We start from the raw sequence: 25,793 nt of genomic DNA on the forward strand, positions 1-25,793 counted from the left end.
AAGTTTCAGCACAAAGATTTGGTGGCAGGCTGCTGCTCTCCTGCAGTTTAGTGTACTCAGAAGAAAGATTCCACCTAGAAAACTTGCCCAGGGGCTCCAATACACTCCTGCAAGGCCTTAAGGTGCTGTTGGAAAAAAACAAGCCATGCCATTTGCAACAGCAGCTTAAAGGAGGGGGGAAATAATTAAAGGCAAAAGGTACAAAGCCAAAAGTGCAATTTATTGACAAGTTTCAGAAGTAAAAAGGCTCAGCATCTCTGCTCCTCATGGTTTGGATGACTGAGCTCTTCCAAGGTACCTCCACCCACCAGTTTACAGCTGTGTCATGCTTCATCTTCAGAAGTTGAAGTCTTGTTTCTTCACTGAGAAATCATACAGCCCATCTTGGCCAGTCTGGGGCTCCAGGTTTATATTCTCCTAGGAGGAAAATGATAGAAATCACTTATAGGGTCTGCATTTGAATAAACCTAAGCTTTTTACAGCAACTCTGTTTTATTATCATTTAAAAAATCCTGTTAAGTTCAGCTTGACTGTAACAGAACTCCTGGAGAACAGGCCAAGCCTTCCTGCTCCTTGCAGCACCCTGAAGCTGCAGTGTCCCTGCAGCCCACACAAGAGCAGCCAAGCCAAGCCTTTGGGCTCAGACACCAGAAGCAAAAGGAAATAAAAGTGGCTGCAGTGGTAGAGCTCACTGAAATTAAATGGCCTGCTTGGAACAGCAACAAGCCAGGACTGCTCAGGGAGATGTTCCCCTGGCATCCAGCCCCTCCAGCGGGAGCTGGCGTGGAGAATTTCCTCCACACCCCACAGACCCTGCTCTGGCAAAAGGACTAAACCAGAAACCAGACCTTTGCCCCCTGATGCAGCTTCACACCCAAACTGAGCCACAGTTCCAAGGTCTGCCAGACCTCTAAGCCTCTTCCCTGATGTTTTCCCATCTGCAAGTCAAAGGCTAGGACCAAACATGGCATCTATGACAGTCACTGGACCCTTGCAGCTCCTAGCTGGTGTCCTATCCTCTTTTTCCATAGATTCCTTACCATGAGAAGGGTCAAGTAATCCAAATGCAACCTGAGCACTGTTATCAGCTGAGTAGGAGGTTGCCATTCATAGTGACAAGCCAGCTCAGCTCTGAAGGAGGAAACTTCTCCACATTTGGTATTCATATCAGTAACTGCAGTAACTCCAGCTGATGCCAGTTTAAATTCCAGCAGCAAGATGCTATCAAGGCATCCATGTCTGTTGTCCAACTCATTGGCTGACAACTCAGAGCTTTTACAGACCTTTAAAAACACCTGAAAGAAGCTGCAAGGATTACTCTGGTCATGTGGAAATCTCCTCTAAACACCTCTTCCTGTATCCTTAAACTCAGTGCTTCATTCCAGCGTGCAATACTTCACATTTTCAGCTGAGAAACAGCAAGGGCTTACATACCTCACCAGAAAAGTATTTCTCTATGATGTCCAAGGCAGCTCTGTAGACCATGTCATTCTCATGGTTTTGCAAGTCCTCAATTTTCTCCAGACCATCAAGTTCTTCCACCAGCAGACACAACTTCTCTGTCTCTCCCAACTTCTCAGCTGCCTGTAATGTTGAAAAGCCAGGCAAGAAAACAGAACAGTAACAGGTATGAGATGGTCTTTTCTGTAATTACAACCCTGATCTACAAGTCAAAGGCTCACAGTCCCTGAATTCATGGTCCCTTCATGATGCCAGGGATGTGACTGTGGAATACCAGTCTCTGCCTGCCAAACCAGTGAGCAGGGGATGAAGAGCAGCACTGGGAACTCAATCTTGCCATGCCCTTTAGGCAACCCAAGGGTATCCAAGACAAATTTAGAAAACACAAAGTCCCTCTTACTCCAAAAATCAACAGTCATTGTTCTCACCACACAATGTGAGCATTTGGCTCATTCCTTGCTGCTCTTTGGGAGAAGGAAGTCAAAAAGATGAGACCTTATCAGGAGGAGATTAAAAAATGGCATCCAGGATAAGCAGATCTCACCAGGAAGAGATTTGAAATGGTGTCCAGGATGATCAGGATGGTTTTGCTGTCTTTGACCAAAAGCAGGTTGAGCAGAGGTTTGAGGACCCCGGAACGGACAAGCTCCACCACCTGATCCACTGTTGCTCCAGTCATGAAGTTGGCCACTACCCACACAGCCTCCTTTTGAGCCTTGAAATCTCCCTGGAAAAGCAGCACAGCAAAGGCATTCCCAAGCTTTACTATGCTCTAGGATGGGCATGAAGGGTTACCATCATTTCCCTTATCTGCAGCTTTCCCAGCCCCTTTGGGTGATCCATGGACACCTGGCAGAGGTGCCAAGGGCAGCTCCAGAATGTGTTTCCATGCAGGTGTGCTGACAAATTGGGATGCTCAGGCTGTCCCAAGGATCTCAACACCTCTGAAACAGCCTGCTCAGGTGGCTCTGGAGCCAAGGGCTTCACAAATGAGCCATCCAGGCCTCCTGAAGCTCACATTCCTCCCTCAGCAGCCCTGTGCCCATCCCTTACCTTGTCAAGCAGCTCCACCAAAGGTGGCAATAACCCACAGGTGATGATCTGTTGGATCTGGTGGGAAGGCCCTGCTGCAATGTTGCTGAGGGTCCATGCTGCTTCCTTCTGGATCACTGACTTGGTGTGCCTCAGCAGCCGGGGCAGGACAACCAGGGCGCCGGCATCGATGGCTTCCTGGGTCTGCCGGTCTGTGCCTGTGACCACATTCCCGATGGCACGGAGAGCTGGAGTCTAGACAGAGATTAGAGGAGATGAGGAGAGTCCTTACCTCAAGGGACACATGTCAGAAAGCCCAGCAAGATCCCTCCCCAAGTGCTTGACCCTTCACACAAGGAGAGCATTGTGGGTGATGGCTGTTTATTTTACAGCCCTGTCATCCTTCATTTGCTCTAAGCAGCTTTAGAGCCTCTGTCCAGCCTCCAGAACAGAGCAGTGGCTTGACAAGCAGGCAGTCAGTTCCATGGGCTGAGGGGACAGCACACCACAGCTGCCACCTAGAACAAGGGCACGTGCCTTCCCTCTCCTCAGACCTTTCTACATTAAGGGACCACAGGGTGGAGATTTGGTTATTCCCTACCATAACAATCAAATCTGGGCTGTCCATGAGTTCCACGAGCCTTGGGAGAATCCCTGTCTCCACCACAATTTGGATGCGATCATTGCAGCCATCTGTCAGGTAGGAAACAGCCCAGCAGGAGTCAGAGATGACATCCTTGTCCTCGTGCTGCAGGAGGATGACAAGGACTGGTAGAATCTTCTGCACAGCATCCAAGGGAGGGCAGGGGTTCTTGTTCCTGCACAGGTTTGACAGCGTCCAGGTGATGTTCCTCAGGAACCCAACCTGAAACACAAGGCAGGTGTAAGATCCTCATTGCCCCCAAGAGCCTCTCAGTCTGTGTAAGCCTGTGAAGGTTCTTACACAGAGACACAACAGTGGGGCAGGCACCATTGCAGAAGGGCAGAGACAAACCACAGAGCAGCAGCAGGAAGCTTGAAGGGCAAGTTCAGCCCTTCCACATGCATATGCAAGTCTGCCTTGCACCAGTTCCATCTTATTCCTAGCCTGAGATAGTCAGAGCTGGAAAAGAAAGCCAAGGCTGGAAGAGATCACATTGAGTTGAGTGTCTGCTTGGCACCCCCAGCTTTGTGCATAGGCAGGGCCATAAAAGCAGTTTAGAGCAGGGTCTCATTCAATTATACAAACAGTTTGTTGTGTACAAGGCAGACAGTGGACTCACCCACCACCCAATGCATTAGGAGTTGTTAAATCAAGAAAATGAAGGTTATTTACTGGAGTTGCAGGTGACACCAGAGCCAGCAAAGGAGGAATCACATCACGAGCAATAAGAGCATCCCTGTAGATAGGGCCATCCCCTGAACAGATAAAAAGGGCTGGTCACTGCATCTGCCCAAGTCATAAGACAGTCAACAGCAAACAGCAATCAGACCCACAGGGCCAGGGCTGGTGACCCACCAGCCACACACCACTAGGCATTTCCAGGTGGGAAGGATTTACAGGCAGACTGGAGTGCCAGCAGGCCAACCAGGCATGACCCATTCTGTTCTCCCTGTGGTGACATTAGTGGGTTCAGCCACCCCAGCAGGACAGTCTTGCCCTTGGCTTTGGCCAAAACCCTCTTGCACAGCCAACACAGGATCTTAAAGGCTGCCAGACAACACTGAGGGGATGAAGAGTTATGGGGTTCAAGAGGGGCAACAGCTTGGAGACCAAGCTGCACAGAGAGGAGCACCAATGCTTTATCTCCCCAGCAGAATCACAGAATATTCCAAGTTGGAAGGGGCCCACAAGGACCATCAAGTCTCTGGCTCAGTCAGGGGCCTCCAAATGCCCCTCCAGCTCCTCTCACCTGCGATGTTGCCCAGGGCCCACACCGACTGCTCACTGATGTGCATGTGTGGGGAGGACAGCAGGGAGATGAAGGCCGGGATGGCCCCTCCCTCCACCACAGCCCTGGTGTGCTCCGAGGTGCCAGAGGCAATGTTGGTCAGTGCCCAGGCTGCCTCAAACTGTAGGGCAGCATTGTCAGCACGGCCCAGGAATTCCACCATCTTGGGGATGATCCCCAGCTCGATGATCTGATTGATGGGGGGGTCCTTGTGCCTGGACAGAAGTCTCCTGTGAGAGAGGACACAGCACAGCCAGCCATGAGGAACCCTGCTTGGTGCCACCACAGCCCATAGCCCTGTGGCCAGGCACAGCCCTCAGCAGAGGGGTTGCCATACAGAAGGAAGACACAGCTAAAAATGCTGAAGCAGGAGCAGGGTGTCTGTTGGAAGTAAAGCCCTGACATCCTCACAGCCACACTCACTGGGAATGGTGCTCAATAGTTTGAGCCAGCCAAGGAAGCACCAGCACGGGTGCAGCCTGTCCTAGACCCTCAGGAGACATCCCTGCTGCCAGCTGGGTGATGATGGCACACTGTGGTCCTTCGTGTCCCCACCCTTGTGGGGACAGCCCTGCTCAGCACCAACCCCTTACAAAGCCAGGCTCCCCAGTCCTTGTCCTGCCCAAACATCTGGCACTTGATTTCTTGTGGGATCCAACATAATTCCTGACACAGCACAGGAAGGGGCAGCACAGCCAACCCCTTGGCTGGGTTTGTGCAGGACTGTGAGCCAAGCATGGCACAGAGGCCACAGAAAAGGCACCAGCTGAGATTCCCATGGGCAGTTTGGGTTACCAGGCTCCTTTTCCCTTTGCCATCTCCCTAGAGGGCTCCCCAAAGAGGAACTTGGGGCCTTTTGCCCCCAGGTCCCAGCACAGCTGCAGCAGCTGGGCATATACCTGGTGGCCTGGGTGGCGAGCAGCTGCAGCTGGGTGTCTTCCCCATTCACAGCTTCCACAATCTCCTCCAAGGACGGCTGAATGATCTGTGTCACCGGGAATGATTCAGAGTCAGCCAGGGAGCTGGGACTCCCTCTGGTTTAATCTCAACAGTCAATCAGCTGTCTAGACCCAGCTCAGTCACCACTTCATATCTAAGCAGTGTCTATTCTTTATGCAACACAGTTTCAAGATGAGGCAGAGGAAGACAATCCACAAAAGCCTTCAAGGCAACTAATGCTTGTAATCAAGCAGTGAAAGAGTCACTGACACCATAATGGGCCTGTGAGCTCAGTAATTACCCCTAGCTGTGCAGGGAGCCAGACAGGAGCAGCTCCCAGCGAGCCAGAGCACCAGCCTGTTCTACCTGCCATCAAGGGAGGCCAGCAGGACATCATCACCATGAAAAACTGCACAGACGACGGCCAGGCAGTCTGAAACACTCTCCAGCACTGGGCATGGAGATCAGGAATGGCACCAGCTACTTAACCCAAGTCACCCCAGCTGGAACTGATAGTGGCCCAAGAAGGGGATGATTCCTGCTGCACTGATCCTACCCAGGTGCAGAGAACCAAGCACTCACCACCTCAGCTGCTTTGTCTTGTCCCAGAGAGGGATTCTCCTCCTTCAAATTAATGGAAATGTTTCTGCGCTTCAGGATCTGCTCATCCTTCTTGGCTTTTCTCAGCTCAACGTTCACCTCCACTCTCTGCCTCCGCAGGGTCTGGGGGAAGAACACCACCATCCCACTCAAGTCTGCATTGCCCCATTCCCCAGGGAGTTCATCCCTGCAGCCCTCTGCCCCACAATTCCCACAGGAGGAGTGCAGAGCCAGCATCTCCTCACTGTGGCCTGGAGATGGCAAAGAGGAAGCCTCTCCCTTGGTGCCTCCCAAGGACATGGGCTGCTGGATGAACCAGCAACCAGTGGGTGTTTTTAAAAGTAGGTTTTCTGAACCTGAAAGGCAAACTCTAATCACTTCCACTGGCTTAAATCAAGCTGACAGATCCTACATCTGACATCCCATACAGCCCCAGCTCCACAGGGATAATGGCTGTGGAGAGCTCAGCAGCCTGGGGCTGAGCCATCTCCCTTCCCCAGCCCACAGCCACGCACCCAAAGCTCATATCCCCCTGTGCCACCACACTCCTTGCAGCCCAGCCAGCCCCACACCACATCCCAAAAGCCACCCAAACACCTCAGCTGAAGGTATCCAGAGCCATTCCCTGCTCCCTCACACAGGTAGATTTGGGGCCATGGACCTTGAGAAGCCCCTCCATCAGCTCCTGCCAACAGTGGGCTCTGCTGGGGTCCAAAATGCTGGCACAGGCAGGTGGGTACTCACAGTTTCATCCTTGCCCTTGTTCTTGAACAACTTCATGTGCTCACTGTGCTTCCTGACCGGCATCTTGGCAGAGTTGAGAGAGGTGCTGGAACCCTCACGTGCTCTTGGGGGTCAGACAGAGCAGGGTCAGGTCACAGCTGCCCAGCACCATCCCCTGCCAGCCACTGAGGGGGCTGGCACCCTCCACTCCCACCAGCAGCCTGGGCCACACATTTCCACCCCACACTCCCAGCAAGGGAGACACTGGAGATCCCCTGCCCCAAGCAGGTCTTGGTAGGATCCTCACACACTGCAGCTGAGCCTCTGAACTAAATACAAGCACAAGCTACCACTTAATATCAGGCTACAAAAATTACAGCTGCTGCAATCCCAGGAGGAAGCCAGACACAGACACCCCATGATGACAGGAACATCCCCTTCCTCCAGCCCTGATCCTGAGGGTTTTACATTCATTTTGACACATAACCCAAACCTGGCAAAGCCTCTTGCCTCCAAAAGGAGAAGCTCAAAGTCTGATTTAAGGACACACAGCCACATCTAAGCCTCTCACTCCACCACAGAGCCCAACCTGGCTTCCTCCACCTGTACCCCAACTAGGAAAGGCCCATGGTCAAATGCAGGGACACAAAGTGACCAAGTTCAGCTGATAAAAAGAGTTCTGGGAAACCCAGCAACTAGTACAGGCTGCCAGGGGAACATCATGAAATAGGGACAGGTCAAAATAATTTCTAAGCACCTCCTAGCAAAAGCCAGAGATACACACACAAATACACCAAGACTTGGCCTTCAGACAGCTTTTGGCAGAAAAACAAGGCTTCCAGCCAGCATTAAGGGAGATGTTTTCAGAGCAGACACCATCATGGGACCCCTAAACCCAGGTTGTGCATCAACACACACAGGGGCTGATCCCACACAGATGGTGCTTCCTCTCCTCCCCTGCAGGCTTACAGCCAACACCTGCAGCTCAGAGCAGCTTCCAAGGACTCCCTCACATCACCCTTTTAAGTTCAAGGTTTCACTGTTTCTCATTCTCTCCCCCTGCTTCCTGTTCCAGTAACCAAGGCCAGGCACCAGCAGCATCAGCTCTTATCCCACCCATCCAGCTGCAGACCTCCTCCAGCTTCCAGAAGGGCCAGGCTGAGCCACCCTTTGGCTCAACCCACCATCCCCCATGGCCTTAATCCTGACACCCAAACATCAAGATCTGCTCCAGCCTCCCCTCCTCTGTTCCCACAACAGAGCCAAACAGCCCAGAAAGCCTCTTCTTTTGGGGAAGCTTTCTCCACCCTATCCCAGCAGGAGGGCACCACAGCCCACCCACTGACCCCACCCAAGCCCCAAACAGCCAAGAACTTCACAATGGGGTATAAGAGAATAAACAACCACCCAGTACCCCAAAAGGGAGAAAAACCACTTACTCTTACTCTGCCTCATATCCCACACAACCCTCAACTGCCTCTTTTATTCCCCCCATGGGGCCATGCACCCCCAGTTCCCCTCCACGATTGGCTCTTCCCAGGACAGCCCCCCATTATCTGCACCTGCTGCCTCACCTGGATGCACCTGGAGGAGGGATGGTGGTGGCTGTCTTCCTGGCTGGGCCACCACTCAACCCCCAGATCTCATCCCTACATTTATGCTTTGCCAGCTTTGGCCTTGTTTTTTGCCAAGACCCTTTGTGGGTGATGCCAGCCTGTACCTGTACAGTGTCCTGGGCTGTGGGGGACAGTTTGGGCTCTGCCACCCCATCACTGTGCAGGGCACAGGCAGTCTGGGGTGCCCCTTTTTGTGTCTGGGCAGCTTGTGGGTGGTGCTGCAGGCCAGGAGAGCACCTCCTCCAGTCAGAGGGGTCCAGGACCAGGGAGCCAGGCAGAATCAGCTGCACAGAGGTTCCAAGTGAGCCAAGACAGGATTAAGCAACTTGGAGCATCATCAGGCACTGAGCTGCTGGCTGGCACAGCAGGGAGGTGGCAAGGAGAGAAACCCAGCAGGAACCCATTATCTCCATGGGTCCTTTTGGCCAGGAGCTGCTGGGCAGCACACAAAGTGCTGTGTTCTGTGCCCATGACAGTCTCCATCAGTCAGGAGATTATTTGCATTTATGGAGCCCTTGCCTCAGTCCTGCTCTTGCTGCTCTGGCCAAGAGGGACAGCAGCTCCCTGACCCCCAGATGACCACTGCAGCAGGGCTTGGCTGCAGCACTGTGGGCACTTCTGGGGACTCTGAGGTGCTGAACACTTCCTGGCTTGGCACCCCCTGCACACCATCACCCTTTTTAGCAAAGCCTCATAAAACCCTCTTGGTGTGTGCAGGGTGCCAGCCTGGTCCAGCTGATGGGGAAGGGAGGAGCAGTGTTTCCCCAATGGGTAGGGAAAGCAGCAATTAAAATTTTTAATTAAAACCTGACTTTAAACCACTTGACATATTTTTTTTCTATGAGGGAGATGGGGAACAAAGACACTCAGAGCTGCAGGAAGGTGATGCTGGGATGCAGATGGGAACTGCACCCTCCACACCCCTGGAGGGGGTGTGCACTTTCCAGCCGTGCACACAGAGCCATTCCAATCCAAATTATAGGAATTCAGGGAACAATCCCAGCATGGAAATACCTATGGAGACACACTGTGCAATACCCTGGCTGCTCAAAGTCCTGGATTCAAGTCCTGGGGTCACACCAATTCTGCATTTCAAAGCAAATAAAATGAGTTGTACACAGCCTTATGTGGAAGGTGATAGGAGAGGTTTGAGAAAAGACCTTCAGAGAAATCTGTTGTTTGTAGGCATTAAAAAGCCAGTTGTGCTAATCCTGGCTGCTGTGATTTTAAGCTTCAAGTGCCACTGGTTGCATTATCTTGTTTCTTGGCTGCTTGAGACAGGAAAATTACATTTCAATTGCTTTTTAATTCAACTTAATCTGGTGCAAAAGTTAGCATGCACCCTCTAATTTTGTTTTCTGAGCTTTTTTTTCCCACTAATTCCTAATCAGCCAACACTAAATCAAAACAGGCCTGGCTCAATCTGAAATAGATGAGTCCTCGCAACCTTGCCAAGCAATTTAATTAAATTGGCTGAAAAATCACACCCCAAGGTAAGTGGGGGCAGCCTCCTGCACAGGCCAGCCCCCAGCTTTTGGTCCCCTGCCTGGAGAGCTCTCGCCCAAGGTGCTGCAGGACGTGAATGTGAAACAAGGCTGGGAGAAGTTCATGGTTATCCCAGGCTGCTCTTTTTCTCCCTGCTCCTTCCATTCCCTTTCCACCTGCCAAGAACAATCAGCCCCATCCAGTTCAGTTCCCTGTCACTTCCAGTGCACAGAGGGAGAGGATGGGGAGAGAAAAACACGTGTAATGGATGAACATCCCTCTCCTTGTCCTTCACTCTGGTCCCTGATGTCATGAGAGGTGGCACTGCCACGCAGTCGACCCCAGGAGCAGGCTGAGGATGAGGGGGGTGGATTTGAACCTGTGCTGAGGACACAGAGATCAATATTTTCCAAATGGGGAAGGGAACAACCACTGGAGAAAAGACAAGTTTTGGGTTTCAGCATAATAAAAAGGTATCACAGCTAATGGAGAGGAAAGGAGATAAACCCCTAAATCTACATGACAGTGTCCCCTGAGCTCAGCCTTGTGCATTCAAGCTGAAAATCCACGTTGTGACAGGTATGAGAAGCTGCAGTTCCAGTGCAGGGTTTTTTTGAGGCTGTTCTCCCCCACTCTGCCACCCTTCACCCCACACTGCACCTCAGTGAGGCTCTGACTGGGGTAGACTTGAAAAAATTCATTTTAAGCCATGAGAGAAAAGCCCTGATTTCCTCTCCTGTGTTTTTCATGTTTATTGCATGGATTTACCTTCACTGCATGTGGAGAAAGGTACTGGTCATGTGGCATCTTTGTGGCAGGGAGAGACGAGGCAGGAACACCCTGGGGTCCATCCTGGGGTGCTGCACAGGCACAGAATCTGGTTGGAGCAACCCCTCTGTGAGAGGAGAGCCTCAGCTGGATGGAGAGAAGCAGAGGAAGGGGTCCCTGCCAGCCCCTGAATGCTGCTCTCACACAATGTCCTCTCTGTCAGCAACAGCGTAGTTCCATCAAATGAACATCAACAAATTCATTTTACTTATTAGTTACACTAACACCAAGGAAATATCCATGTGGGTTCCTGAAACAGCTGATGATGTAACTGCTGGTGGTCTATAAAATCATGATGTGTCCTGATTGGAAGGGACCCACGAGGATCAGAGTCCAGCTCCCGGCCCTGCCCAGGACACGCCAACAATCCCACCCTGTGCCTGGGAGCAGTGTCCAAATGCTCCTGGAGCTCTGGCAGCCTTGGGGCCGTGCCCATTCTCTGGGGAGCCTGTTCAGTGCCCCAGCACCCTCTGGGGGAAGAACCTTTCTTTCATATCCAGCCTAAATCTCCCTGACACAGCTTCATGCCTTCATGGATGTGCAGCATTCCTGAGTGTGGCAGGGATGGAGCCTGGAAATTCCTCCTTGTTCAGTTGGGATCCATCCTCCTGGCACACAATCTGTGAGGGAGCAGTGCTAACTCCACAGGCTGCACTGGTCCCCCCTGGAGTGGCAGAGGTTGGGCAGCTTGTGACCTCCCCAGCAGCAGCACCAGCTTCTTGTCAGAGCTATTGTTGGTGCAGCCACCTCGGGCAGGAGCCGGGATCGGAGCCGCTTTGTGCCAGGCACGGAACAGGCACGGAATAATGACAGCCCCCATCTGCTACAGTCTGTCTAATCAGGACACGCAGAAGGTGGGAGAAGGGATTTATTGTTATCTCTGCCTTACTGCTGAGCCAGAGGCAGAGCCGAGCACTGCAGCTGGATTTTCTGAGGCTGAAGGTTCAGTTTGTGGTTTCCTTTAATTTAGTGGAGCAGCCTCAAAAATGTGGTCCTGCTTTTCTGCCCCTGTTCCTCTGCAGCCAGGGAGCCATGGGCATGTGTCAGTTCAGAGAATCATGAAATTGTTTGGGTTGGAAAGGACCTTAAAGCTCATCTCATTTCAACTCCCTGCCATGGTCAGGGACACCTTCCACTATCCCAGGCTGCTCCAAGTCCTGTCCAGCCTGGCCTTGGACACTTCCAGGGATTCAGGGACAGTCACAGCTTCTCTGGGCAACCTGTGCCAGGGCCTCCCCACCCTCACACGGAAAAATTCCTTCCCAGTATCCTATCAAACCCTGCCCTCTGGCAGTGGGAAGCCATTTCCCCTTGTCCTGTCCCTGCAGGCTCTTGTCCCAAGTCCTTCTCCAGCTCTCTTGGAGCCCCTTTAGGCACTGGAAAGGTCTCTCAGGTCTCCCCAGAGTCTTATCTTCTCCAGGCTGAACAGCTCTGTCAGCCCATCTCTATGGGAGAGAAAGGAAGGAGGAGGAAGAAGAGGAGGAAGAAAGAAGTATGGTTTTCCATAGTTTCAGTTGAAACAGCTCCTGCTGTGGCTGTGGGATTCTGTTGTGCTTTTCAAGGCAAAGTGTTCTTCAGGTCCTCTTCCCAGCCAAGAAATGGGATCACTCTGAAATGTAGGCACTGAAAACCAAAAAGGAAATTAATCATATTGACATTGTACAGAAGAGATTTATATTTATTGCTAAAGAGGCCTGGAAGAGTTGGGAATTCCCTGTGAATCAAGGGAAAGAGGATTTGTGTGCAGGAAGCACTTGTGGATAACACCGATTGTCCCATCAGCTGGGCTGGGAGCTCCTGCTGAGCTATCAGAGCATTGGGAAGGAGAACAGCAGCAGGGCTGTGTGAGTTGTGGGAGCTCATTCCCACTTTCCAAAGGCAGCTGTTTGTGTCCATTTGGCTCCACTGTAAGTGGATGCCCCAGAAAACCAGGACAGCCCTGGAGTGCCTGTAACTCCACACCAGGCTGAACGTGAAGGAACTAATTTTAACTTCTGAGCATCCTCCTTTCTGCCAGCCACGGGGGGATTAGAGTAACAGTTTTTGAAATTATTTAAAAATAACATCAGACTTAATCAGTGTTATTTATTAAATCCATTATCTTCTGTCAGTTATGGGACACTGATTCTATAATCACCTATGGCCAAAATCTTACTTTTTTTTTTTCCTTAGCAGGGCCCAGCAATAATTCTTCCTTTAGTCCCTGACTCTGTAACTCAAGGAGCTGAAACAGAGAAATCTATAGTGCATTTGGGCATGAGGCACAATGGAGTCATGAAGAAACCTTGGCATTAATCAAAAACCCACATAATTTTGTATAAATCATGCATGGCCTTGCTCCACAGCACCTACCAGGAGAAAGGCTAAGGTGCTCTCTAAAGGAGTGGAGTGCCTTGTAAATCATGCAGGAAAGAGAAACTCCATGAAAACACCAGGAAATCCATATAAATCATGGGGTCTTAAGCCTCTGGATGCCTCTTTGCTGTCAGGGAGCCCATGTGCAGCTTAATTAGAGGAGGGGATGAGCTTTCCTGCTGCCAGACACTGCTCACCTTGCTCCAGCGCCTCTGATTATCCTAGCTAAGGACAGCATTTCAACAGAAATTAGTGTCTTTGTTTAAAATGTGTATTTAGGGGCTTTCCTTTGAAAGCCGTGCTTAGGAAATGCTAAAAAGAGGATTGGACATGCATATTTCACCTGATCCAAGACCTGCAGGTAATTTTTGCTAAGCCCAGAGTTGATGTTCTTCTCTGTTGCAACAGCTTCACATCTGGAAGCTTCACAAACTGATTTGGGAATGAGCTTTTGGGGAACCCCCCTGGTAATTCCATCTCCTTGTGCCACCTCCTTCCTGCCACTCCACTGCTCCGAGGCCTGTCCTGGAAATGTGACAGTGTAACAAATTGAATGCAAAAATGTAAACCAAATTCTGCAGGACCCACCGGTGTCCTGGGCTGATCCCACAGCGTGGGCAGCAGGGCAGGAGATTCTGCACCTCAGCTTCACTTTCTGAGACCCCGCTTGGGACAGTACTTCCAGCTCTGGGGTGTCCCTCATCACAAGGATGAGAAGCTGCTGGAGTGAGCCCAGAGGATGCCACAGAGATGCTCCAAGGGCTGCTCTGGAGAAAGCTGGGAGTATTCACCTGGAAAGGAGGAGACTCCAGGGAGAGCTGAGAGCTCCTTCCAGTGCCTAAAAGGGCTCCAAGAGAGCTGGAGAGGGACTTCGGACAGAGGATGGACAGACAGGACACAGGGAATAGCTTTCCAGTGCCAGAGGGCAGGGTTTGATGGGATAATGGGAAGGAATTTTTCCCTGTGAGGGTGGGGAGGCCCTGGCACAGGGTTCCCAGAGAAGCTGTGGCTGTCCCTGGATCCCTGGAGATGTTCATGGCCAGGCTGGATGGAGTTTGGAGCAGCCTGGGATAGTGGAAGCTGTCCCTGTCCATGGCAGGGGGTAGAAAGAGATGAGCTTTAAAGTCCTTCCAATGAAACTATTTCATGATTCTCTGATTCTTTAATTCCTTGCATTGAGTGCTACAATTGAAAATGTGACACTGAAAAGTTGGATACCAGGAAGACAGACTTGAACTTTGCTTTCCTGTACCCTTCCCTGAAGCTTTTGATCACAATGCACAGACTGTCTCCTGCAGGATCTGTGACTCACTGAGCACCTGGTGGGATTTGAAAGGCCTTGGCATTGTCCCCATCAGACCCTCTGTGTCCCACGAGCACTGATCTGCCCTTGTTTGGTTAGAGCCTGGTCGTGTCTCTGTAGAGGCAACATCCCTGCAGCCCTCACAGGAATACACTGATCCTCCCCAAGCAAGCACAGACAACAGCTGAGAATGAGGTTGCAGCTTTCATTATTTTCTAAATGACTAATAAATGCAAAAACTTCTTGCAGTCTCCTGAGGCAGATCTTTATATAACCCTGTGATCCTTCAGCAGGGCTTTCTGGTCCGGATTCCATTCCTCCCCAAACCACCAGAGACCAGTTTGCTTGAAGTACAACCCCAAAGTGCAGCATCCAAGCTGAGTTCCTTGCTATTCCAAAGCTTGTCACAACAACACAAAGGCTGAGGCTCTATAACAAGCAGTCATAAATGGTTTTGTACTGCCTGTTCCTCACCTTGTCCTCCTCCACTTACACCCTCCTTCTTTTCAACTGGGAATGTCACTATGGACACCTGGGCTGCTGTGTTTAGCCTGGGATCCCTGGCAGCACCAAGGAAGAGACAAGAGCCTTTCTTATGTGTGGTCTGTACTGGGCAGGTGGAATGCAGGCAAGGTACATGCAGGAAATTCTTCCCTGTGAGGGTGGGGAAGCCCTGGCATAGGGTGCCCAGAGAAGCTGTGGCTGCCCCATCCCTGGAAGTGTCCAAGACCAGGCTGGACAGGGCTTGGAGCACCCTGGGATAGTGGAAGGTGTCCCTGTCCATGGCAGGGGTGGAACAAGATGAGCTTTAAGGTCCTTCCAACCCAAACCATTCTGGGATTCTACATGGGCTGACCTGCCTTTATCTGAAGGCCATTTTCCAACCTGAAACAGAATTATGCTCCACATCCCTTCAGGCAAGAGGGCTGGACTCTCAGTCTCACTTTAACATGATGAAGGAATCTGTGTCAGGGCAAGAAACTGAGCCCACACCAAAGGCAAACATCCTGCTAAGCAGACAACTCCCTCCACAACCCGTGGTCTGCAGGGCTTGCTGTGCACTGCTATCGGGACACGTCACTCCACAATCTCTCCTCTGTTCTCTGAGAGAACCTTCCAACCCCCCTTCCCAGATAATGAAATCATAAGGGGACATGGCTGGGGGAAGCAGCTGCAGCCCAGCCCAGGCTGTCCCAGCAGGTTTTGAGTGTGGTGATGTGCTGGAGCAGAGCGTGGCCAGCAAGATACAGGATAGGGCCTGGGCTGTGGACATGGCTACAACACGTCATTAAACTCAGCAAGAGGCACCCTTGGGAGCAGAAAGCAGCCTGGCTGAGTCCTGGCCCTTGCTGATGTGTCTGTGAGCTGAGTGGGCCAGCAGCTGTTTCAGGTTTACCATTCCACCTTGGATCACTGTATGGAGAGATCCAATAGCTGCCTTTGCAACTCTCTCCTCCTGTGTGGTTAAAACATTTATTTTTTCGAGTTACACATGAGCAAACAGGTCAGAACCCGTTACTTATTTGATGCATTTCACATCCTTCTCTAAGATGTTGGGTTGAGAACTGTTTACAATCTCCATTCACAGATTCAAGGTTTGAAATAATTACCTAAAAAAGCCCAGAAAATATGACTTGCTTCAGAGAGATTCCTGAGGAGTTAATCACAGTTCTCAGCATTCAGGACTCCGGCTGGTCATGGTTTCTGTGGTATTATTCTGCTCCTGACGGGACATGCTGAGTTCCTAGAATCAGATTTTCAGGGTGAATAGTCAGTTACAAACTCAAGAGGTGGGTGTAACATGAACTCTCTAATTTTCACCTCAAAGCAGTTGTTTATCTGAATCTTCCTGCTTGGAAACTCAATCCCAAGCGTGTTCACCCACAACACCCACAATGGCAATCCTGGCAGGGTAACCACATCCCAAACGCTCCAGCTGAGGCAAATATAGCAGAGAAATACTTAGGGCTGATACAGGAGCTGTTGTCTTTCATGTCTTTCAGGGCAGCTCATACCCACTGAGTGACTGAAACATGCAGGATGCTAGCACAACAACAGCTTTATCCTCCCTGCTTGCAGCAAACACACAGGGTTTATTCATCATAAACATGGGGCACAGAAATGATTTTAAAATGAAACTTCAGTTCCATCACCAGCGTGGCTGCTCCTGCCAAGGGTTCAGCCTGAGGTTTGCCTGCCAAAGATCAGGTCTGATGAAATCTGCTATTTCACCTTGGCAAGAAAATACAGCCAAGGATGTGACTTTGCACAGAAGTTTATTTAGACGATCTTTCTATTTCAGCCTCTTGTCCCCTACCCCCCAGCAGCTGAGTTTATAGAACACCCTACAAGGCAAGACAAGAAGAAATGGCCCCAAAACAAAGCATTATTTGAGGTCTCCTGAGGGAGTAAAGCTTCCCAATCAGGCTCCCAGCATTGCCACCCCCCTGGACATACAGATAGGAATATGTTGTCTCTTTTAAAATGTAATTGCTGGTTCAGGCCCTTTGGACAGCTCTGAAAGAGCCTGGCCAGGCCTTGCAAATACACACCTTCCAGGACCTTGCGTTTAACCTGCTGTGTGTGGTGGCTGGGAAGAGGTGTGAGATGGAGAGGAGGAAGGGCCATGTGGCAGCAATGGGAGGCAGAGGCAGAGAGAGAAAAGGATGGTGCCCGCAGGTGTGTGGAGCCCATCTGGATTTATAGTCACTGTTTTATATCAGGTAGACTTGAATTCACAGGTATTTTAATCATAAGTTTATTAAATTCCACATAATCTTGAGGAAATGAAATCTCAGAGTTTTAAGTCGCCCCCAGCTGTTGGCATGGCCTTACCCCTTCCTTGATTTTTGGGTCTACATTTACCCCTAAGCTTTTAAAAAGGCCACTCCTTCTGGCTTCAGACAGAAAGGTCAGAACAAAATAGACATTTTGTAGGTAGGTTGTCTGCCAAAAAATGGGCTGACACTGGGTGGACATCTCTGAAGGTGTAAATTGTCTTCATGTCCTGCCTCAGTTTCCCCAGCTGTGAAAGGATGAGGTATAAAGAATTCAAAGTTCCAGAAGAGTCTGAGCCCTACACCCAAGAAACTCTGTTTGATGCAAGTATGAGCTATTTTGGGCTGTACACTTATTTTCTTTAGGCGCTGGTTTAACATTTCATTGATCTGTTCCAAGGACCACGTTAGTCCCTGTGTTTCAGGGAGGTGATGGATTAAGTGCAGACCTGAGCCAGGGCTCAAATATACATTGCAAATCCAGGCATCTCAACCCAGCCAGCCTACAGATTTAGCTGTGTAGATTGAGAGGGGAAATGACTGCTGAGCTGTTACATTCCTTATCTCTGCCTGATCAAAGCGGAAATGGACAGAGGAAATTTCTCCTTCCTGCTTTGCAGGTGAAATTCACCCCAGAGCAGCAGATTGCAGCTGAGGGTGTCACACCAGGATCTTTCAGAGCTGGGAAACTGGTTTCCAAGGGCACAGCCCTGCTGCCTTGGAGTCCTTGCACACATATATTTTTAGCCCATCAAGGTTTTCAGGAGGATGGTGGGGAAATGAGATCACCAGGACAGCCAGGGCCATTGCTGCCTCCCACCAGTGCCAAGTTGTCCTGACTGCAGCCCAAGCAGTGGCCTCTAAACCAGACCCTGGTGGCCAGAAGTCCCCTCCCCAGCCCAGGGGCTTCTCCCTCTGTGCCCATCCTGACTCCTGAGCCGGCTGAGTCACCAGGCTGGCGCCCAGCATTGCTTGGGGCTGCAGAGGTGGGACGGAGAGCAGCCCTCGGCCTGGGCAGTGTGTCCCTGCTGCCAAGGAAAGCCACAGCACAGCCCCTGCTCCCTTTAATCATAGGAATGATGAAATCAGCCTCGCCTCTGCAGGGAGCAGCAGCTGAGCAGGTAGGGCTGGTCCCCAGGGGCACATCTTTGGCTGCTGGACACCGACACAGCGCTCACCATCAGCTGTTGCCTTGGCAGCTTTAAAGCTGGTGCAGATGTGTGGGTGGGGGAAGGAAAACTGCCTGCAGTGTGGGACACAGTCTGCTCCCAGCACAGAACAGGTCCCAAAAAATGCAAAGCCTTGGGACATGAGTCACGCCCTTGAACTCCCCTGCTCCCTCCTCTGGAATGGCTTTGCCACAACTCAGGTTGTGACAAGAGTGAAAATCACCACGGGCCATGGGAAATGGATGTGCTCTGGACTCTCCTGGTAGTTTTTGGTGGCTGGGGGCAGAAGCTGATGAACCAGGTCCTCCCTTTCGGTTTCCTCTGAACCCCCACCCAAAACCTGCCCTCACCAGAATTGGTCTAACAGAAAAAAAAAGATTGGAGAAAAGCTCCCTGTTCTCAGCCATAGGCAGGTTCCCAGTGGCCTGGGCCTAGTGAGGAAGGCCTAAGAGAAAGTAGGAATATTCTCCCTATTTTTTCCCAGTTTTGTTTTCTTTTGTTTTCTGACTCCTCTTAGGAGCTACCCACCCATATTTGGTATCTTCCTTCTGCTGCAGGTTCCCATTGAACTGGAAGGTATCACTGGTGTGAAGAGGACACCATCACAGGAAATTCCATGTTTTCTTCAATCTGCTTCTCAACAATATGGAAAACATTGTTGTCCTTCTCTTTTCCTTCTAGTTTTACCTTCTACCCAAAAGAGAAGCCAAAATGACTGATGGTTATAAGGAAGAGGGTGTGGATGACACTGACCCCATGCAGCTCCTGAGTCTGCCTGAAAAAGAGAAACCTGAGGCCATGAACAAACCCTGGGACAGATTTTTCCTTCTGGGTGAAGAGAAAGGGTTTCCTTGTTAAAAGCAAATGGCAAAACACCAGAATATTTCAGTTCTCTGCATTCTTTTGCCCTCTCTACAAATTAATTCCCTGCACTTCTTTATGCCCATTCATAAAACAGGGGGAATCTTGATCTGTGGCTGCAATGAATCCACACTCACACAGATCTCTGGGGGCTCCCAGGTGGTCTGGAAATGGGAATAAATAGCAGTGGGAGGAATAATCACAGTGTTTGCAGAGAGCATGGAGATTCCTGAGAGAACAGTGCTGTAGAGCAGCCTCGGGGATCCTCAGCCAGGTGGGATTTCCCAGCACTTTATTTCCTGCCACCTGCACAACCAAAGCATAGTAAAAAGTGTTTTATCTGGGTAAAATATTGTGAAGAGCAGGTTATTCAAATAAGAAAGGAGACATAAGCATCAATAATCAGGGACAAAGACCCAGTCTTTTTTGTCATGATAGCAATGAGGAAAGTTGTTTGGCATCAGCTAGAGAGAATTCCACCATACTGATGGCAGCTCCTCTCCTCTCCTCTCCTCTCCTCTCCTCTCCTCTCCTCTCCTCTCCTCTCCTCTCCTCTCCTCTCCTCTCCTCTCCTCTCCTCTCCTCTCCTCTCCTCTCCTCTCCTCTCCTCTCCTCTCCTCTCCTCTCCTCTCCTCTCCTCTCCTCTCCTCTCCTCTCCTCTCCTCTCCTCTCCTCTCCTCTCCTCTCCTCTCCTCTCCTCTCCTCTCCTTTCCCTCTTTGTTCTTTGTTCTTCTTTTTCATGTCCCCTCAGACTCTGCTGTGGGGGGTCAGTAAAACAATTCTGAATTTAAAGACACAAATAGCAGTGACATTTGGCCATGCAGCAGAAATCCTGTTATTCAAGCCTTGTGGGATTCCTTCGGTGGTTTCCTATTCCTCCTTCCAGCTTCCTCACCGCCAGACCTCTGGCTTGTCAAGTCCCAGCTTGTCCCTGAGCGCCGGTTTCCTCCTCCACAACTTCTCCCCCCAGGCTCTCCCTATCCCACACGCATTCCTAGCCTGTCTTATGCTGCCCTCTATCCTTGGAATAACCTTCCTCCTGCTCCAAGCAACAAACCTCATTTCTCTTTCCCAGCTTTCTGCCTGCACATCCCAGCGTTGCCCGACCGTTCCCTGTGGGTGTCTCACTCCTGGAAAACCCCAAACCCTCTTTCCTAGAACACCGAAGTATTAACCCCGCAGTGCACTTTGCTTTTGGTGTTCTTTCTTGGAGCTGGGATTAGCCAGACTGCCCCAAATCCACACGGCTGGACCCCTGTGGAGAGCCTCTGGCAGGGCTGAACCTGAATGGAATTCCTGCTCACAGTGGGAATTCAGCTTTTCGTGGGAGCTGACTGACAGAAAATCCATTCCCCAGGTTGGTTTGGATGGTGAGGGGTCATTGTGCTCAAAGCCCAAGGCTTCTGCATTGAGCATCCTGCTGCCTTTTGCAGGAATCCCTGCAAGATCAAGTCATCCAGATGAATCCTCTTCTGGAGACTCTTAATCTAAAAATAGGAGGAAGAAGAATTCCTTCCATTTGTAAATAGCAGTCCTTCACTTGTAGGTCACTGGAGATCATACAAAGATCTTCCCTCAGAAAAATATATAACCAAAACTACCTTAAAATGCTTCCTCAAGCAGTAAAGTTAATTTATATATGCTAACACTTCCCACTGAGCATTATTGGTTCCTATTTTCTTGAACTGAGTTTGTCATTTTGGTTTTGCCTTCCTATTTTTATATGTCAAATAAAAAATAGTTTTGAACAACCCCTCAAATCAATGCCCTTTCAACTGATCACTGCTGCAAAGATTCACAATGCAGATTATTTTTAATTTTACAGATTTTTTTCAGATTATTTTGCTGATTTTCTGCAGTTTAATTTTGGAGTTCTCAGTGAACATATAAAACATTGGGAATTTCAACTGAAGCCTCACTCCTGTTTCTGTGTGCTACATACTTCTGCCATATGCTGCAGAGAAAGGAGGATTTCTTTAAGCTTTAATACAGAATCTAAGAAGAAAGACGGTTTTTTATAGATCTGATCTTTGAAAAGATTAAATTTCCTCTCACTGACTTTCAAATTTGCCCCTACAGGCAACGCTGTCTGTCCCTGATGAACACTCAGAACCTCTCAGCTACTTTCTGTTTTCCTACAGATATTGCAATCTTGATTAAGAGACTCATCTTTTATTTTCTCATCCAAGGCAAATTTATCTGAATTGACTGTGGTGGCACAGGGAGGCTGGCTGGGGCTAACACTGGGAGTTGTAAGTAAGCAGATAATTCTCCATATTAACTTCACTTTGGATTTTTTCTTGTGTTGAATGGACCATGTTTTGATTAAATCAGACACGAGCAAATCTGAAATGAATTCTGTGAATTGGAGGGATCTGCACTGCTGTAAATGAAACCAAACTCTGTCTCTTTTTCTACAGTGAAGTTACATGATGATGACAATTTATTTCCTCTTTCTTTACTTGCCTGTGAGACTCTGCACACAAAAAGGACATGATGCCTCCCCCAAAGCTGTACATTTTTCACTCCATGATTATATTGCAACCATTACTAACACTCATCAGCACAACACTGTAATTGCCTTGCAACCAAGACCCTAAAAATAGCTCTGCAGGGAAGGTGCATTGTTCTGTGCTTGCACACGTGCATCCACCACTAAATTGAGAGCCACAAATATCAGCTCTCAAGGTGAAAAGACCCCACCACGTTTCCTGACTAAAGCCCTTCAACACCCAGAAAAAGGAGAGAGGAAACATATGGACCAGCCATTCTTTAATGTGGGATTGTCTGCATCCCTCCGACTTTCAACTGATCCCAGATTTGCATCACACCCAGCAACCATATGTTGGATTTGTCTCTGTGGACAGGTCAAGGCCAAGGCAAGTTGAGGTTGTTTCCTGGCAGCTTTCAGCCTCCTCCTGCCTGGCATGGCCACACCTTTGCTGGGCAGGTCCAAGGTCCTCCTGCACCTTGGTTGGAGCTCTGTGGGCAGAAGGGATTGTGAGTCCTCCCCAAAGTCACCTGGACTAACCAAAATTGGCAATAAAGGTGATTTGAGTCAACCTAAACTAGCCTGAAGAACTCACTCAATGCAGCTCACAGCAGATTTACATGGAGAGAAAACTCCAGCTGAAAGGGAAGGATGAAAATGCCAAGGCAGGACCTCCTGGTGATTTGGTACCCTTTGGGGATTTTGGAGTGAATTGCTGCAGTGAGGTTTAGAGACCAAAAGCCAAACTGTGTTAGAGCCTAGCAGAAGGCATGGACAGATGATTACAGGGCACAAGCCACCTTCTCCAGAGCTCTTCACTGAAACAAAGGGCAGTGTAAGGACACAATGCACAGGACAACCTCACAAACCATGACTGGCACTTCAGAGGATGCTCAGAAGCAGGATGAGTTATTCTGGAAAGCTGCTCCTGAAACCAACAATGACATAACTGGAAAAAATAATGGCATTTTCTGCCTCTCTTTCACTTGCTGCTAAAATATCTGTACTAAATCTTGTGTTAGTGGGAACATTGTGAAGGTTAAAGGCATGTTCTGGGAGCATCACTGAAGGATACTGTGGGTTTTGCTGCACTCACAGGACTTCCAAAGGATATTGGTGAAATACTGCTTTCACTGATATCCAAAGCAAAATTGTCACTGACATCCATAGGGCTGTGACTTTTAATCTCTGGCTGCTGGATACATCTGGATATATTTCCCCTCTGTGTTCCATGTCTGGAGAAGTCATGTGTCATTTCTCAGGAATGAACCAAGAGATATTATAATTTCTTGAACTTGCTGCACTTTGTGTGTGTTATTCACTGCCCTTAATGCTCACATCTCTGCTCAATCCCCTGTTTCTAGGATAAAAACCCTACTCACCAGAACTGTGCTTGGTCAGAGATTGAAATAGGTTCTCTGCAGTGGGGGGTTGTTACTAATTATCCAGGAAGAAGAGGATTGCAAGTGACTTTTCCTTAGGCAGGCCAGAGTGAGAAAGGAAAGTTGTCTTCCCTTATCTTGATCAATGCATGGTGAGGTCCCCCTTGATCTGGCAGGGCTGTCATAAAGGTAAAAATTATCATTTTCAACTGAAGTGTTGAGCTGCTTCATGCTAATTGCTTGAATCTCCTCAGGACAGGGAACACAGCCAGGACAAGCTTTTCAATATTTTTGAAAAGGTTTGGGTGTTCAATCCCACTTACTGCAATGTGGCTGCTATGTCAAAAATCTCCTGGGCAGCCTGAGCAACTCGTCCCACTAAGGGCTTTTTTTTTTTTTTTTTTTTTTTTTTTTTTTTTTTTTTTTTTTGTGACACACTCAAAACATGCTCAGGAATTGAAACCTAGAAGACCATTCAGTCTCCAGTCCAAAACCTGCTTGTTATGCCTTGTTTGGACTGATAGCAATTGTGTAATTACCTCTTGGTCTGCCTTGTGCTGCATAAACTTCTGCTTGTGCTCAATCCTAATTTTTAGCATTGGGTGCATCAAGGTGTGATCACAGCAAAAAAACACAGATGGTGGGGAAGAGCCACTTCTCACTGGAAGCCTGGAAGAACATCAGTGAAAGTGGAAATACAGCAAACAGGATGCTCCCCCCCCGGCCTGAGCTTCCTGCAGGGATAAAATTCAGCTTCTTCAACCTGAGGGTAAATAAGCAACTGAGGAGCAGCTGGGACAGCCTGAAGATTTGTTAAATTGTCTGTGAGCTGAAGCCTGAAGATAAAATATCTGCTCCAGAGAAAACGAGCGTGATGTAGGAGTGTCTGGTTAACATTCAGTGGCCTGGGGTTTGCAGGACTTCAGATGAGCTGAAACAGGGTTTGTTTGAAGCCTGAAAACTGACAGATCTGAAAGCTGTGGCAGAGACCACAGGTTAAAACCTGCTCATTTCGCATACACGTGTAATCTCAAGGAGCAGCTTTTGTGAGGAGAAGACTTGACCCTTTGTCTAGTTTTGACACATATTTTCCTTTTTAATATCATTTTGAAGAGTATCTGTTGCTGAGCAGAGCTTATTGAGAATATCTGCTGGCTTCTGAGACTATTATTATAAGCAGGACTTGAGCTACAGAGAGATCAAACAGTCTCCAGCTGCTGAACTTCCAGTGCCCTTTCTAGCAGATGTTGGTATTTTACAGCTCCCAGGATTTATACATTGCTAACAAACCTTTTGTACAAAGCAGAAATGATTTTCATAGGCCACAAAGATAGGCAGTCCCAAATCATGGCTCACAAGTAACACACTGCAAGATCCTCTGATGTGTTTGGAGCTGTGCATTCTCCCTGCTCTGGGCTGGATGGGAGAGCAAAGCACAGTGCTGATCTGATGGGACCTGGCTGCTCAAATCTCAGTGGGATGGAAAATTATTTTAGATGTTTGACACTGTGGCCTGGCTTCCAGCTTATGGTGCAGATTAAGAATTCCCTTGTGGAGTTCTGTGTCCTTTCTGTCCTTTGATGTCCTGGGCTCCAGTCCAGAGGAAGAGACTTCTGACTTGGGATGACATGGAGAAATTCAAGCAGAAGCCAAGGAGGAGCAGGCAGAGGTGGACAACATGGACCTGGCTTGAGATCTCACACTTGGTGACACAAACCAGGACAAAGCCAGTGTGCTACGAGCTCAGCCAGCTCACTGAGATTGGAAAAGCTGCTAAAACCAGACTCTTGTTTCTGGGGAATATAGAATGACCTTAAACAACACACTGATTTTTTTTTTTTTTTTTTTTTTTAATGAACAGATGTGCTGTTGAGAGTCAGAGCTGGCATCCACAGCTGCCACAGGGCAGCAGGCCTAGCAGATGGCTGAGCTGTCAGCTAAGGACTTGATCCTGCTTTGTCCAACAGCCCTGCCTTGCTGGTGAGTTTGGAGCCATGGTGGAGCACAGGCACAGACCCTCCAGAGCTTACAGGAGCCCAGGGGCAGCAGCACCTTGTTTGAGGTATTATTGCTCTGCTCCAGCCAGCCAGCCCTGCTGAACAGTGTGTGTGTGTGTGTGTGTGTGTGTGAAGGGATGGAGCTGAGAGCTTCCCTTCTGTCCTTCCCCGTTTGTCCCCAGCAGGGCTGATCTGCAAATATTTTGCTGAGTATGCAGCAAGGGAATGGGGTCAATGAGGGATTTCCTCCCTGTTATTTGGATTAACATGTTCACCTTTCCTCCAACAGCGGCTGACAAAGTGACTCAGCTGCAGTCTGGAGAGTTCCAGTGGGGTCACCACCAGGCCCAGGGGAAAAGCAGGGAACAAGCTGGAGTGGAAGAGCATCCTCTCAGCATCATAGTGCCAGAATGGAGGATTTGACCACCAAAGGCTACCACTGTAACAGCTTCTGGGCAAATCACCCAACCTCCTCAAGCCCAAAGGAGGAGAAGGGGAACATCAGCACAACCAATGCAGAGCAGTTCTGTTTCTGCCATGCCCCTTCTCTAACCCTGTGTAAGCTGGAACATGCTCTTAGCAAAGACAGAGATGAGCCCAAGCCTTCTGCATTAATAGATCACCCCAAACTTCCAAGGGTTTTTCACGTACAGAGACACTGGGAGAAGTACAAGCTTGAACCAAATTAATGTGTGCCTGTTGTCATAAAGGCAGAGGTGGCTCTGCCATACAGAAATGTGCATCTCAGAAATCCTTTCCAGTGACCATTAATTGAAAACACTGATTATGCAAATGTCTGACCTGTGATGCCACAGTTGGGCATTTTCATGCACAAAGAACAGC

At 49.4% G+C, this 25,793-nt stretch overlaps 1 protein-coding gene across 4 annotated transcripts in view; it reads right to left on the minus strand.

The window, feature by feature from the left end:
- Positions 1 to 220: 220 nt before the first annotated feature.
- The window catches only part of KPNA7 (karyopherin subunit alpha 7), a 49,487-nt gene continuing 23,914 nt past the window's right edge, over positions 221 to 25,793 (minus strand). For 3 of the 4 annotated variants that reach the window (XM_053992023.1, XM_053992022.1, XM_053992026.1), the window contains 12 exons: positions 15,884 to 16,017; positions 10,556 to 10,702; positions 6,708 to 6,810; positions 5,946 to 6,086; positions 5,324 to 5,409; positions 4,386 to 4,654; positions 3,809 to 3,891; positions 3,095 to 3,358; positions 2,515 to 2,748; positions 2,006 to 2,188; positions 1,435 to 1,584; positions 221 to 417 (listed from right to left, as the gene is read on the minus strand). In XM_053992023.1, coding sequence (XP_053847998.1) covers positions 337 to 417; positions 1,435 to 1,584; positions 2,006 to 2,188; positions 2,515 to 2,748; positions 3,095 to 3,358; positions 3,809 to 3,891; positions 4,386 to 4,654; positions 5,324 to 5,409; positions 5,946 to 6,086; positions 6,708 to 6,770 — 1,554 coding nt within the window. In that variant the 5' untranslated portion in view covers positions 6,771 to 6,810; positions 10,556 to 10,702; positions 15,884 to 16,017 and the 3' untranslated portion in view covers positions 221 to 336. The remainder of the gene's footprint in view (positions 418 to 1,434; positions 1,585 to 2,005; positions 2,189 to 2,514; positions 2,749 to 3,094; positions 3,359 to 3,808; positions 3,892 to 4,385; positions 4,655 to 5,323; positions 5,410 to 5,945; positions 6,087 to 6,707; positions 6,811 to 10,555; positions 10,703 to 15,883; positions 16,018 to 25,793) is intronic. The other variant, XM_053992024.1, reaches the window with a different exon arrangement.

This window comes from Vidua macroura, chromosome 16 (assembly GCF_024509145.1).
Source record: "Vidua macroura isolate BioBank_ID:100142 chromosome 16, ASM2450914v1, whole genome shotgun sequence".
NCBI lineage: Eukaryota > Metazoa > Chordata > Aves > Passeriformes > Viduidae > Vidua > Vidua macroura.